The sequence below is a fragment of the Microcaecilia unicolor genome, chromosome 5 (assembly GCF_901765095.1).
Source record: "Microcaecilia unicolor chromosome 5, aMicUni1.1, whole genome shotgun sequence".
In the NCBI taxonomy this organism is placed as follows: domain Eukaryota; kingdom Metazoa; phylum Chordata; class Amphibia; order Gymnophiona; family Siphonopidae; genus Microcaecilia; species Microcaecilia unicolor.
In genome coordinates, this window is record NC_044035.1 from 137,615,314 (window position 1) to 137,629,613 (window position 14,300).

Sequence of the window (14,300 nt, forward strand, 5' to 3'; positions counted from 1 at the left end):
ATTGAAAAAGGCGCTGGAGTCTCGTCCACCATGATTGGAGCCTTGAAAGGACTGATGTGGGGGGAGTGGCTAAGATGGCACCGACATGACATGAGGAGTGAGAACCGTTGGAAGTTTGCTGGAGTCTTTTCTTTCTTTATAACTTAATCTTTCAGCAGAGACAATGTGCCCCATACGAAAAGAAAAGGGGTAGTAAGGACTGTACCATCTCCAACCTTGACTTCTTCCCCAAAACAGCAGACTCTGGATGGTTTCGCTCTTCGAAGCCTACGGGTTGAAACCGGGGGAGGCTCTGCTTTGAACGCCGAAGAAGGGAACCCGACGCTCTTGGAGCATAATACCACCCTTTCTCCCCCGGAAGCCGACACTCCACCATTCCCCGCCATGACGCGGGAGGAGAAAATGGGTGTAAAAAATCACGGAAGTTGTGGATATTGGGACCTATCGAGACAGTTCTCCCCCAGAGCAGTCAAAGGTGAATATAATCTTGGAGAAGAAGGGATCTTTGAATTCCCCCCATGGTGGTAACGCTCAACACCCTCTGGCAGGCTATAGAGAACATGAATGCCTCTATAACAAAATCAACATCTGAAATCATGAATTTGGTTTCTACAGTGGACTTGCTCTCTAAATCGATGGACAGATTAAAGAATGACTTCAAAGATCAGGTACAGACTTTTCAAAACGATATTTCAAATATTAAAGAAAATGTCACAATGGTCATGAAAGATAATACAAATATATGATGAAAAATAGAGCAAATCGAAAACTATAACACGCTTGAACATGAGGGATTCTTCCCTTAGAATTGTTTAAGAAATACTTGGTTGAAATTTTAAAGATACCAATTCATAATATTCCTCCAATAAACAAGATATATTTTCCTACGAAAAACGATCAGGTGAGAATTTCTGACGAGGTGGAACAAATTCAAAATGATGAGAAACAAGATGACCTAAGAGACATTTCTTTGATTTTAGAAGACTCTTTATCTGAAGTTAAAAATAGGTCCATACTTTTGATCTCATTCGTATTTGAACAAGACTTTAATGCAATATTAAAATTATACTTCAAGAATTCATATCAAAAATTTTGTGGTCAAAAATTATGGATATTTCCTGATGTGACTGAAATTACTCAGGAAAGGAAGAAAAAAGTTTTGAATATGAAAGAAGAAACGAAGAAAATGGGAGCAGGTTTTTTATTAGTATATCCCTGTAAACGTATAGTGAAATTCTTAGGAGTTAAATATGTTTTTTTTATTCTCCAGAGCAGTTGAGAACATTTATAGATCTGAAGAGGATGTAAGGGGAAAGATCGGCATGATTTAAGAATACATGGAGTGGGGCGAAGCCTTTCTGTTAAATTCTTATTTTTCCTTATTTGATTTACCAGATCTTTTTATCCCTCCCCCCTTTTAATTGTGGTCTAAGGAAGAGGACAAAGGGAAAGAAGTATGTTTAACTATAAGTGACAATACTACTATTTTTTTTTTTTTTTTTTGCTTTCTTTGCTCTCTCTGTTACATGTAACAAGTTTATTACTTGTGTAATATATACAAGCATAATTAAATAAAAAAATAAAGAAAGGACTGATGCTTCTGAAAGAACCTAGATCTCTGAACCTGAGACCCCCTGCTAAGCCGAAAACGGCGAAAGTCATTCCCTCTTCCTCTGCTAATCATCACGCCGTGGCCAGCAGTCCAAGGCCTGTCTTCCAGGAGCCGAGGCACTTTAGTATCGCCTAAACTACGAACCAACTTATCCAGCTCGTCCCCAAACAAGAAGGATCCCTTGAAGAGGAACTTACTTAGCTTAGATTTGGAGGCTGCATCTGCCAACCAACCCCTCAACCAAAGGGAACGGCGAGCCGCTACCCCCAAGGGCATGGGCTTGGAGGAGGCCCTCAATTAGTCTTACAGGGCCTCCGTTAGGAAAGCCGAGCCCATCTCAATCTTGGCCACTTCCGCATCGGTGAAAGACAAATCATCCGATTCCTTATCCAAAACTCTTCCAGCCCAGCGGAAGCTGGCCCTAGCTACCAAGGAACCACAGATAGCCACCTGCACTGCCAAGGAAGAAACGTCAAAGATATTCTTCAAAAGGGCCTACACCCTTCAATCCTGGATATCCCGGAGAGCTGTACCACCATCTACAGGAGCTTAGTGACCGCCGGGACCACCGCTTCCACCATGGGAATCTTAAGAAGAGATCTATCATCCTCCGGGACCGGATAAAGACGTACAATGGACCTGGCTAAGCGAAAGGGAGAGTTTGACACATCCCACTGAGCCTGAATAATGTCCCTGATGTCTTGGTATATAGGAAAGGTCTTCCCAGAGCGCCGAATGCCCTTGACCAGCATGTCTACCTTACGGACCTCAGGAACTGGCGGCTGCTCATCCTCAAAATGAAGAGTAGATGCTACCAAGAAGATAAGCTCCTGAAGATCCTCCTTATGGAAATTCCTGACTACCGAATCAGCTAAGAGCAGATCTGCCAACTGATGATCATCCGAGCCTTCCATGTTCTCTAGGAAGGGTAGGTCCAAGTCAGTGTCAGAGCTGGTCCACCTGGAGAGCCCAGAACCCCCGAGCCCTCTTAGCAGAGGTTAACTGCCTAGCTGAACCCCCCCCCCCCCCCAATGGAGAAGCCTCAGTGCCAGATTTCTTTAAAAGAAAGGCCTGATACATTTGCAACACAAACTTGGGGTGGGGGAAATCCTCCCTCCTGAGGTGCCAAAATCTGAGGCATAACTACAGCAGAGCTCTGTGCTAGCTGCGATTAGGCCGGGCTGTCCCGAACTGCAAGGGAAGCAGAACCCATCAAAATGGCAGCTTTTCCCACTGAAGGAGCGCTGGGCTGCTCTGCCAGGGGGACAGAGAAGGAACCGTTGCCGAATCAAATGCTGTGCAGAACTTGCACGCTCCGGAAGTACCTACTCCCTGACGCTGAGACACAAGACATCACCACAGCTTTTCAGACATCGTGGCTTTTTTGTGGAGCCACAGAGACACTTCCGGCGCAGCTGGAGGAAGTGATGATGAAGCTGCTGTGCTCGTTCGCGCCAAGGGGAGAAACGGCTGCCTTCTGCCCTCTCTGAACTTTGTTTTTTTTCTTTTTAAATACAATATGGCTGGCTCTACGCAAGCTGGAACACCTTTTCTCCAATCCTGCTGAACAGTAGCAGCCAAGATCAGCGGGAGCACACAATGGGAGAAAGGAGGGGGAGGGACCCAGTACCCCCGAGTGTGACACCCCTCAGAAAGAAGACACTTGGTGCCCAGAAGATTAAGAAGGAGAACAAATCCTCTTTCTTTCTTTTTCTTTCTTTCTTTCTATGCAAAGGAGAAAGAAAGAAAACAGAGAGGAGACTAAGGGCTCACCTCCTTTCTCCTGCTGGAGACTGAGAATACTAAGTCTAGGGTCACATGGCCAGGGCTCGTCTTGGCTCCCAGAGTCAGAATTTCTCAGTTTCCACCTGCTGGAAGGAGTGCACAACCCATCAGTCCAATCCTGGGCCAGTCCGGAGGGACACTAAGGAACTGAAATGTATTTGCTCTCAACCAATTAACAATGGCCAACAGATTTTGATTACAATTTTCCAAAATAGTGGTTGGTTATATCAGGACCCAGGGGGGCAAAAAGTCATATGTCCCCTTTTAAACAACGTTACTGTTCTGGTCAGCACCCAGTCCTGAAGGGTATAAGATACATCCACCAGCCTTTCCGTGGGTAGGGAATTTTTTTTTTCTTGGCAGTGCTTTTCAGTTTGCCATATTGGAGACTCATATCATGAATCCCTTGTTCTAAACCTTCCTTTCCTCTGAAACTGGTGTACCTCTTTTGCATTAATAGATTCTAAATATTTGATTCTTAATATCATATCTCCCATGACTCCTCTCTAGAGAGTATACATTTTTAGAATTCCAAATCTCTTACCACTTTGGTAGCCTTTCATAAGTGATACTTTTCCAAGCACTGGTTAACTTTTTAAATAAATGTGTCTACTCTGTTACAAATAGTAATGAGATATAGCAAAATCTAAACTTCTTTTAGGTCATAGGTCTTGAAATTGAGCTTTCCCTATTAGAGATAATTTCCAGAATTTCTACTTTGGCAATTGCTTCCAAATTTCCAGCTTGTGTTTTCTGGTTTGCAAGGTGATGTTCACACCAGGTTGGTAGACATACTTGTACTAGAGACACCTTGTTTGGAGTGAAGGTAAAGAAGACAGTGGACATTATGAAAGATAACTGGTTTACTCTACAATACCCCTCTGCTGTTCTGCCAGTGACTAGTGTAATGACTGATTGAAGGGATGGTTTGTTTTTATCCAAAATTTTGTGATTGTTTTATGTCTTTTAAAATTTTAATTTTCATTTGTTTTTGAATTATGTATGATTTTGCTGTAAGCTGCTAAGAATTTTGAGACACTGGACCTCAGGGACTGAACTTGGATCAGCCTAATGTAGATTTAATTATTTACATTTTCTAACACGCACAAACAGAATTCATTTTCAGGATACCCTTAAGAGCATGCATATGAGAGGTGCATATAGCGGCGATAGTGGGCATGCATATTTATTAGGAATATTCTGAAAATCTGCCCTGATTTGGGCATGGAAGACTGAATTTGGAGACATCTGTTCTAAGTATATCAATTCATCTCAGTAAATTACACTTTGAAGCTGTAACGGCTGTGGGAGGACCTTCTTACACTTCCAGAGACAAACTCAGCAGGTGTGACATCCTGTATACATTAAACCTTAACAGAGCTCAAATGAAGTAGGTATTGCCTAGTCAACCAAAACAAAGCACCTTTTTTTAACCTATTGCTTCAGTTTCAGTTAATCCCTTCAGAGCATACAGTCTGCCCTTCTTCCTTTATTCTTTATTGTAATTTACTATACCGCTTCAAACTGACAGGCAAAAGTTAAGTAGTTTATAGACTATTTCATAGAAAGGAAAGGAACTATAAAAATTTAAATAGGAAAGAAAAATGCATCCATACTTCACAAGATCACCATAGATTCCTGGGTTCTCAACATACCATCATGTTTCCAGCTGAGATTCCTCTCTGAATCACCAGATTGGCCCCTGCAGTGAGCTCATCTCCCCCAGGCTTACTCTTGTCAGGAAATAGTCAATCCTCCACCAAATGAGGTAGAGCTAGTCCCATAACAGGAAAAAACCCAAGGCAGCTTCACCAGGTACTTCTAATTCCCAAAATGACTAGAGGTTTGCATCACATAAAAGACCTCAGAAACCTCAATCTTTGCAAATAGAAATTTGCGATAATTATTCTTCCCTCAATTCTGCCATTCCTTAAGGAAGGAGACTAGCACAGTACACTGGATCTCAAAGAATCTTACACTCATATCTCTAATTTCTTCTTACAGAAGATATATCTAGATTCTTCTCTTGGTAAACCACTATCCATACAGGGTCCTTCCTTTCAGCCTTTCTGGAACCCCATGGATTTTACCATAGCATCCAGCTATCTCCACAAATAGGTCATCTGGGTTTTCCCTTCCTTGATGTATGGCTCCTGAGAGTTTCCTTGGAAAGCCTTGTTCTAGCTTTCAAAGACAGAACTCCTCACCTTTCTCAATTTAATCTTCATCTTCCAGAAATCAGCCTTTGCATTCTATGAACAAGATTTCATTCATTGGGGTAGTTTTGGATAATTCAGTTTAAATCTTTTCTGCCAATGGAGGGATAGTAGTTCTGATCCGAGAGGCAGTCAAACTGTGCAGAGTCACTGTCCCCACACCTGTCTTGAATCAAAATGCCTCTTAATCTAGCTAGGAGATAAGAAATCAGTGTGACTGCTTATGGTCTGTCAAACACCTTGCAGCAACAAGTCATCTGTGCAAGAACTGGATCCTCCTGGACAGAGGTAACCTTAAGCTTCCCTAGGTTAGTGATCACGGGGGACTTTAACTTACATATTGAGACTTCAGATACCATCATCACTACATTTCCTTGATACAGTGATAGCTGTAGGATTAACATAGATGGTCAAATCTTCAACCCGTGAAGTCATAAACTGCAAAAGGATAAACATCTATGAACACAAGGCTGATGGTGTCAAGTTAACAACTCTGTCATGAACAGATCATTTTCTAATAAAATTTACTATAAAGGACAACCTAAAGCAGATAGGCCGACCAGATGTTGGAAGGAAATTCAAGACTTAAGAAATCTGACTGCTGAGTTTCCTGGAGGCTTTGTCCTACCTCTAAGTGGATACTGCTAGACTCATCACCTTATTTTGATCCTGCAAATTCAAACAACCTTTAAAAGTGGCTCCTATTACCTGCTGCTGCTTTGAAATTGATCACCATATATCATAAAGATGAGTCTTAACAAGTGCTCTATTCTATAATAACATCACAGCTAGATACTGTAATGCTCTGTATGCTGGTAAAACCAAAAAATTTATATTGGTCCAAACTAATTCAGAATGCTGGTTATCCTGAAGTCTGCTTCACTAGATACTATTTAAGCAGAAACCTGTTTTATCTCGTACTACTCCTTCGTCTAGTCCACAGTCGGAAATCATGCATTTGGTCAAGTTTTATTGGCCAATCCATGCTACACTGTTCCTGGAAAAAGGCTGTTCCTGGAAAATGGATAGTATATAGAGATGAGCAACAGTGAGCTTGTGTGTTACTCACTTGGATGCCTGGCTCAATTCTGGTTTTCAGTGGAAAAAGCATTGCTGCTAACTGGTAACAGATGTTGTCCTTAAACACAAAGACTAATGAGGACACAGTCCCTTTCACTTCCCCAACAGTTGCATTAATTCTTGAGTTATGGAACTAATTGAAGTTTTAAGGAGACTTCCCCATGCAGGAAGGGCTACACATGCTCAGAACTTCACAATACATTCTGCACACTTTGTGAGATGATTCAAACTAGCAATGTACAATGATGTCATCCATTGTGTTCCTGATCAATCCTGCTGTCCACAGAAAGCATCTATTATAGGTGAGCAAGACTGCTTTCAAAGCATCCTTATGAATTCAGCCTGTGGAAGCAAAATACATTATTTCCTCAGAATCATAGTTTCTGCTAACAGTAGGAGCATGACTTCTAAGGAAATTCTTTAAATGTATAGGAGAAATAAATATTAGTTTTCCCAGCCATTATACAGTTAAAAAAAAAACAACTTCCAAATGTATCACATAGTGTCTTTAAAACAAGACATTTCTTCCATAACTGCATTGTGGGAAACACATCAGGAAGTCATCTAATTTTATGCCCACAGATAAAGATATCATATCATGATTTCCAAATAAATTTCTGGAACCAGATCTCAGTCAAGGACACAAATAAATCAACCAAGGTTGCCCTATTTATCTCTTCTAAGGAAGACTTATTCAAATCAGTCTAAAGGATAAATGTGAATCTGTTCCTCCTTCAGAGGAACCAATTTAATAAATAGTTATATAGGAGTGGAGGAGTAGCCTAACAGAGCAGCGGGCTGAGGACCAGGGAGCCCGTTTCAAATCCCATTGCAACTCCTTGTGACTTTGGGTAAATCATGGGACCCTCCATCTGTGAACACATCGCCACTTTTTTTTTTTTTTAGGTACAAATGTAGAATCTGAACCCAAACCCTGCCCAACTCCTTTCCCCTTCCCAGGACAGGGAACTACCCACTGCACCTGAGTGTAACTGTGTGAGTTACAGTAAAAAAAAAAAAGCATGATCTAACCCCCCCCCCCCCCCCCCAAAAAAAAAAAATATATATATATATATATATACATACTACTAATCACATCATGCATTGTCATTTCACACCATGGTCGTTATGGTTTCTGCTGTTCTTTGTTGTCTCTGTAACAGTCTACTATAAGCTTTCTTCAAACTTCAGCTAGAGAGCCTTGATAAGAAACATAGGGGCCTTTTTACCTGAAGCTGTGGTAAAAAGTGACCTTAGTGGAGGAGTGGCCTAGTGGTTAGTGCAGCGGACTTTGACCCTGGGGAACTGGGTTTGATTCCCACTGCAGTTACTTGTGACTCTGAGCAAGTCACTTAACCCTCCATTGCCCCAGGTACAAATAAGTACATATATATACTATGTAAACCTCTTTGAATGTAGTTGCAAAAACCACAGAAAGGCGGCATATCATGTCCCATTCCCTTCCCCCTTATACATGTTTTTTTCCACATGTTAAGGCCATTTTTGCAGCAGCCGTAACATGGCCAACTTTTTACATTTTGTTGTATCAGTAGTCGTGTACTATTTTAAATTTATTTATTGATTTTAAATTACAAGTACATCAACTTGCAAAGGAAAAACAGAAAGCAACAATCTCATGTAACATTATAATGCATATATCTACCTAAAATGATAGAAATACATTCTTCCTTAGACCTCTATTACTGAGAGACGTTAAGAAACATGAGGAGACATTTAAATCGAAAAAAATATTTTGTATAATTCGGCTTGCCTTTAAACCCACACATACTATTATTTGATAACTGATGTTATTACAAAACGGGTGCCTGGACTTTTTTCATTTCTAGGAAAGATCGTAGTTGTGAAGGATCAGAGAAAACATATTTATTCCCCTGTAATCCTACACTTACAGGGGTAAGCTAGCAAAAACGATGCACCCAAAGCTCTAGTATCATTTCTTAAGTCCAAAAATTGTTTCCTTCTGTCCTTAGTTGCCTTCGCAACATCTGGGTAGATCCAAATTTTCTGTCCATAAAACATTTTAGTGGAATTTTTGAAGTATAATTTAAATACATGGTTTAAATCTTGCTCAAACACAAATTGAACCAATAATGTTCCTCTATCAGTTATCTCCATATTGGAATCTTCCAGGAATTCAGTCAGATTATGGGATTCCTGAGGGTCCCCTTGTAAATTTCTTGCAGAACCTGTATTCAAACCTTTTTTCAGAGGTAAATAATAAATCTTATTGTATGGGGGTAAATTTGAAACAGGTATCTGCAGAATTTCCTTCAAATACATTTTGAATAACTCATCTGATTTTATCAATGAAGAAATAGGGAAGTTCAAGAATCTCAAATTCAAACGTCTATTATTGTTCTCCATTAATTCAATTTTCCAATGAATTATTTGTTTGTCCTTGATTAGAGCTTCTACTGAAGGTTTTTAAACTATTAACTTCAATTTGTGTCTGTTGAGTTTGGGTATTAGTATCGTTTTTTTTATTTTTTCCAATGAGGCATCACATTTTTCTAGTTTACTCACAATTGTGGCAAATTCATTAGTGGATTTAGTCACTGCTACCGTCAAAGCTTGAACCACTTTCCAGACTTCCGTTAATGTGACCTCTCCTGGATTTTCCTGGGACTTTGAGTCCTCCCCGTCAGAGCTCCGAGGTAGCTTGCCGAGCGAGATCCCCCTAGCAGCCCCTTCCGCATCCAGCGGGGTTTCCCCACCTCGGGTCGAAGCAGGGCAGGGAGGCGGGATCAACTCCGGTGGCGTGAGAGAAACCTCATAGCCCAGAAGCGCCGACGCTCCTCCGTCGGGGCTTAGCATCGGGCTCGCCAAACCAGTCTGGTGGGATAATCTGCAAGAAGTGATCGAGGGTTTGCTGAGTTGGGGTCGAGGTTGTTGCCTTCGGCAATAGGCTTTTAACGTTGCACCCTTCCTTTTGGTATGTGGCATATTTCAAAAAGGAAAAAGTCAGTGGTCTTGTACTAATGTTGCCATTAGTTTGTGAGCATTTAAAAGAGTGCCACTTGAGTGCTTACTGCTTTCCTTTTGTAGGTGGTAAGGGTTCACACAGTAATCTTGTGCTAACCAGTTAGTGTGTGGTAATAGCTGCACTAAGTGCAGGAACGCCCCAACATGCCCCTCCCCCCTAAAATAATTTAAAATAATGTTTTTAGAAAGTGGATTAGCATATGCTAATGTTCTGTGGCATGCCATTTTGAACTATGTTAGGCACTTACTAGCACATATTGCAGCTCGGTAAAAGGGCTGTATAATGTTTTTCACACTTATTACATTTAATTTTGTGTTTTTAATGCACTTCTTTTTTTTCTTTTTTTTTTCTTTAGTGAAAGAATGTGTGAATCACCTTAGTAGTGATGAAAATGAAGAAAAATTGGTTGCTTCTTTATGGGGAGCAGAAAGGTGTTTACGGGTCTTAGAAAGTGTAAGTATGAAATTGTTTGCTTGTTCATTAACATGTCACTTGGCTATGTTTATACACTTAGTGTGTTTCTGTGCCAAAAGGTTTTATGTAGTGCAGCAGTTTGTGTTTTGTTCAGCTAAATATTTTCAGGAATGGGGAAAGCAGTACAACCTGTTTTGTCTCATGCGCATCACGGCCAATAAATTTTAGGTTCTGTTGTACGTACATGTGTTTAGAAAGAAAGTATAGAAATTTTCAGCTACTGTAATCATTTCCTTTCTCCTTAGACTTCAAAATTTCAAAGCCCTTAATTAGCCATCCTTCAAAATTCAGTGACCTCACCTAGATAACAGAGATATCCAAACTCAAATATAAACCTATCCCAATATGTAGAACATTTTTCCCCTTAAAAAAAGGAAACAAAAATGTTAAATATAAACTGAGGGTATTTCTTCCCTTCCCCTCCCCCATTCTGACCAGTATTTTTCTCCCTCTCCCTTTGACAGACACTTCTCTGTAGTCCCCCCTCTCACAAAACTACAACTGCTTATCATTTCTAAAGCATTACTAGACGTGCCTTGAGCATTCACAGACACTCAAGACCCCGACCCAACAGAATAACTTTCAGCAGCAGCAAGCAGGGAGGTGGTACTAGTAAGAGCAATGCCAGTCACCACGGGGAGGGAAAATAGAGGGAAATGCTGCCAGAGAGGGGGAGAGGAGAGCGAAAGAAATGGCTAAAACTGCATGGAGAAGGCGGAGGGAAGAGAGAGAAGTGCCCATCACCACGGGGGGGGGGGGGGGGGGGTGAAGAGGTGTTAGGAAATTTTTGTTGACTGAACTATAAGCTGAGAACCCAATTTTGGGGCTTTTTTTTTTTTTAGGCCAAAATATCTTCACTTATAGTCAGGTATATACAATATATTTCCTTTTGGCTAGAGTTAACATAGTAACATAGTAGATGACGGCAGAAAAAGACATGCATGGTCCATCCAGTCTGCCCAACAAGATAAACTCATATGTGCTCCTTTTTGTGTATACCTTACCTTGATTTGTACCTGTCCTTTTCAGGGCACAGACCGTGTAAGTCTGCCCAGCACTATCCCCGCCTCCCAACCACAGAAAAATATTTACAAAACTTGGTTCCTAAAATTCTGTCTAGTATCTAAGGAAGGTATCTGTTTTTTTTACTCAACTCTCTTTATTTTTTACCAGTTCAGTGGATGTTGAAAAGAAATTATACATAAGAGGGCCAGAACATTCTCTCTAGTTGGAGTGAAAGGATCACTTAGAAATGTTTATGGAACGGGGTCAAATTGGGTGTGAGGGAAAAACTCATGGGAAGACATATCAAATGCATTTCTATGAGAGAAGTGGTTCGGCTTCTGTAGCATCTAAACTTTGATACAGTTAAACATAGCAGTTAAAAATTGCTTCTTTCAAAATGTTTCTCCCCTTCTCTGCGCTTCTGGTCACACTCCCACCCACCTAACACACAAGGATTGGAAATAGTTCCATAAAGGTACACTGCATATTTTACAACCCTCCCTGCTTCCTTCCTCCCTCTCCCGCCCCACAATGCTGCCACACTCTTGTCCCTTATGGGCTGCCTCTTAATCAAATGTGTATTTAATTTTCTTCATTAAATTCTATTGTGAAGCCTATTGAATGAATGAAACAGCATTCTTAATGGTTGCTATGTGTACTGCCAACTGATAACCTGTTGCTGCAGAATAATGGCACCCTGTGGTTGCACTATAAATTTTATCCTCTTCAATCTGTTGATGATAAAAATCTAATGATTTGATACATTATCACACTCGGTCTCCTTTTATCATTTTTCCAAACTAAAAGAATGTTTGGTACCTCTCCATTCAAACTGCCTTTGACCCACTTGCTTTCTTCATGTTCAAATGTACAGCGCTGCGTACATCTTATACAGTATAGAAATGATTAGTAGTAGTAGTTCTTCATTGTCTGGCATATTTAGCATCTATTGGTCTATTGCTGTTTAACAGCAATTCAAGAGTGGGCTAAAAACAACAAGTTTTGCTTGAACCAAAATAAAATTGAGTTCCTGTGGGCCCCTAACATAAGTGGGCACACACTTGACATCAAAATCTATTTTGGGAGATACAAATTCCCCTTTAATTCACAAGTCAGGATCCTTGAGGTATAGCTAGACTCAACACTTAGACTGTTCCTGCAAATCCAATCAGCCTTCAAGAGCTGCTTCTATTATTTGCGTCAACTATGGTGCTTCTCTCCATACACTGAGAAGGCAATATTGTCACAGTAGTTCATGCCGTGATAACATCAAGACTGGATTACTGTAATGCACTTCACACTGGTTGACTACAAAGAGTTTTCACTAGTTTCAGTTGATTCAGAATGTTGCCTCAAGACTGATAGAAGGTTGTCAGTGATGTGACCACATCACACCATTTCTGCAAAACCTTCATTGGCTAATAATACAATACAGTGCTAAATTTAAAACTCAATGCCTGATCTTCAAGGCTGTTAAAGGAAAAGGGCAAGAGAATTTGAAGAACAGGATCTCCCTCTAGGCAACTCAAGGTCACTAAGGTTCTTCCAAAGAGTATCCCTAACTATATCCTCTCCAAAGGACATCACACAATGTGACACTTGCCAGCGAGCCTTCTCTGGAGTATTCCCTCTCCCCCCCCCCCCCCCCCCCCCCCAAAAAAAAAAAAAAAAAAATTCTGGAATGCACTCCCTGAAAGCCTTCACTCAATTCAAGACTCTCTGCACTTCAGGATGCAAGTGAGAGCTTGGTTCTTCACCTAGGCCTTTAGTGGAAGAAGCAGTTAACTTGTTGGTTGCACACAGACACAAGGACTAACACCAAATTCACATACTTTTGTAGGACTTGCTTATCCACTCCTACCCTATCTGAATATATATTCATACACCTTTCTGACTTTTTATACAACTTGATTTAAAATTATCCCTTTACTTTCTAACTCCTGCTACTCTACCTTATCTATCTCATTGTTCCACCTTTGCTTACATTCTTCGTTGTCTATTAAGATGTTTTATTGTATAGCTGTACCGAATAGCATATTTTACTATTCAGCCAAATACGAATAATGAAAAATATTATTAGGACGAATACCTAATGTGAATAATGCGCATTGAGCTTTAACATAAATAGTAAAAGAAGCAACGTGAAATCAGAGCTCAAGTGTTTATTTCAGTACGATTTAGCATAGTAGAGCCCCAGATTATTCATATTCAAATTTAAATCGCTATTCAGCCAAATACGAATAATGTATTCGGGGCACTATTTAGGGCCAAATCGAATACAAATATTCTGTACAGCCCTACTATGTACTGTTACAGTACAGTCTCGATTATTCAATGTAAACAGGACTGGCCCAATATCGGATAAGTGAAAAGTTGGATAATAAGGAAAACAATTGTAACCCCTTAAAAATGCACAGAAAGCATACTTTATGCATAAAGAACAGGGCATATAGGGTATCTATTTAAAAGTACTGTTTATTAACACTAATCAGCAACAACAAAAAATATTGTACATTATAGGGCATGATTGTGCTTGTTGTACATCAGTCAGTTTGATCACGAATATAAGAGCAGTATACAGTATTTCACAATTGTACAGAGGCAATGTGAACAAAAGTACAGAACCAAGCAAGGGAACCATATTTATCTACTGCATGTTCAGCCTCACTAGAGTTGTCTTCTACAGCAGGCAGTGTGAACTGAGCAGAGCTCACTGCTTTGTCTTCTCCAGTCAATAACAGTCTGAAGCAGAAATCAATACAGCAGAGCTGAAACTGGAAACCCTCTGGATCTAAGAATGAGAGTAAGAATAAAGAAAGTGCTGTAAATGTAAACAAACAGGAATAGGTGTACATTTAATACTGTACCTCATAAAACTCAGGGCCCGGTGCTAGGGTTTCTGGTGCCCTCCTGCAGCCTATTAGTCAGCGCCCCCTACCCATCCAGGGGTGGGTTCACTATGGCTCTGCCTCTACAGTAGCCACACCCCTTTTACTGGCCATGGAGCATATAAACGGGCATCATTGAAAATATTACACCAGTATAGGAGAAGAAAAAATATATTTTTTTTCATTATAATTTCTATAAGCTGTTACAGCTCCAGTATACCCAAAATGACAAACCA

General features: G+C 40.4%; 1 protein-coding gene across 1 annotated transcript in view; it reads left to right on the forward strand.

Moving 5' to 3' along the window:
• The window catches only part of WAPL (WAPL cohesin release factor), a 428,526-nt gene that overhangs the window by 287,452 nt on the left and 126,774 nt on the right, over positions 1–14,300 (forward strand). Inside the window, exon 10 of the mRNA XM_030204989.1 lies at positions 10,053–10,150. Coding sequence (XP_030060849.1) covers positions 10,053–10,150 — 98 coding nt within the window. The remainder of the gene's footprint in view (positions 1–10,052; positions 10,151–14,300) is intronic.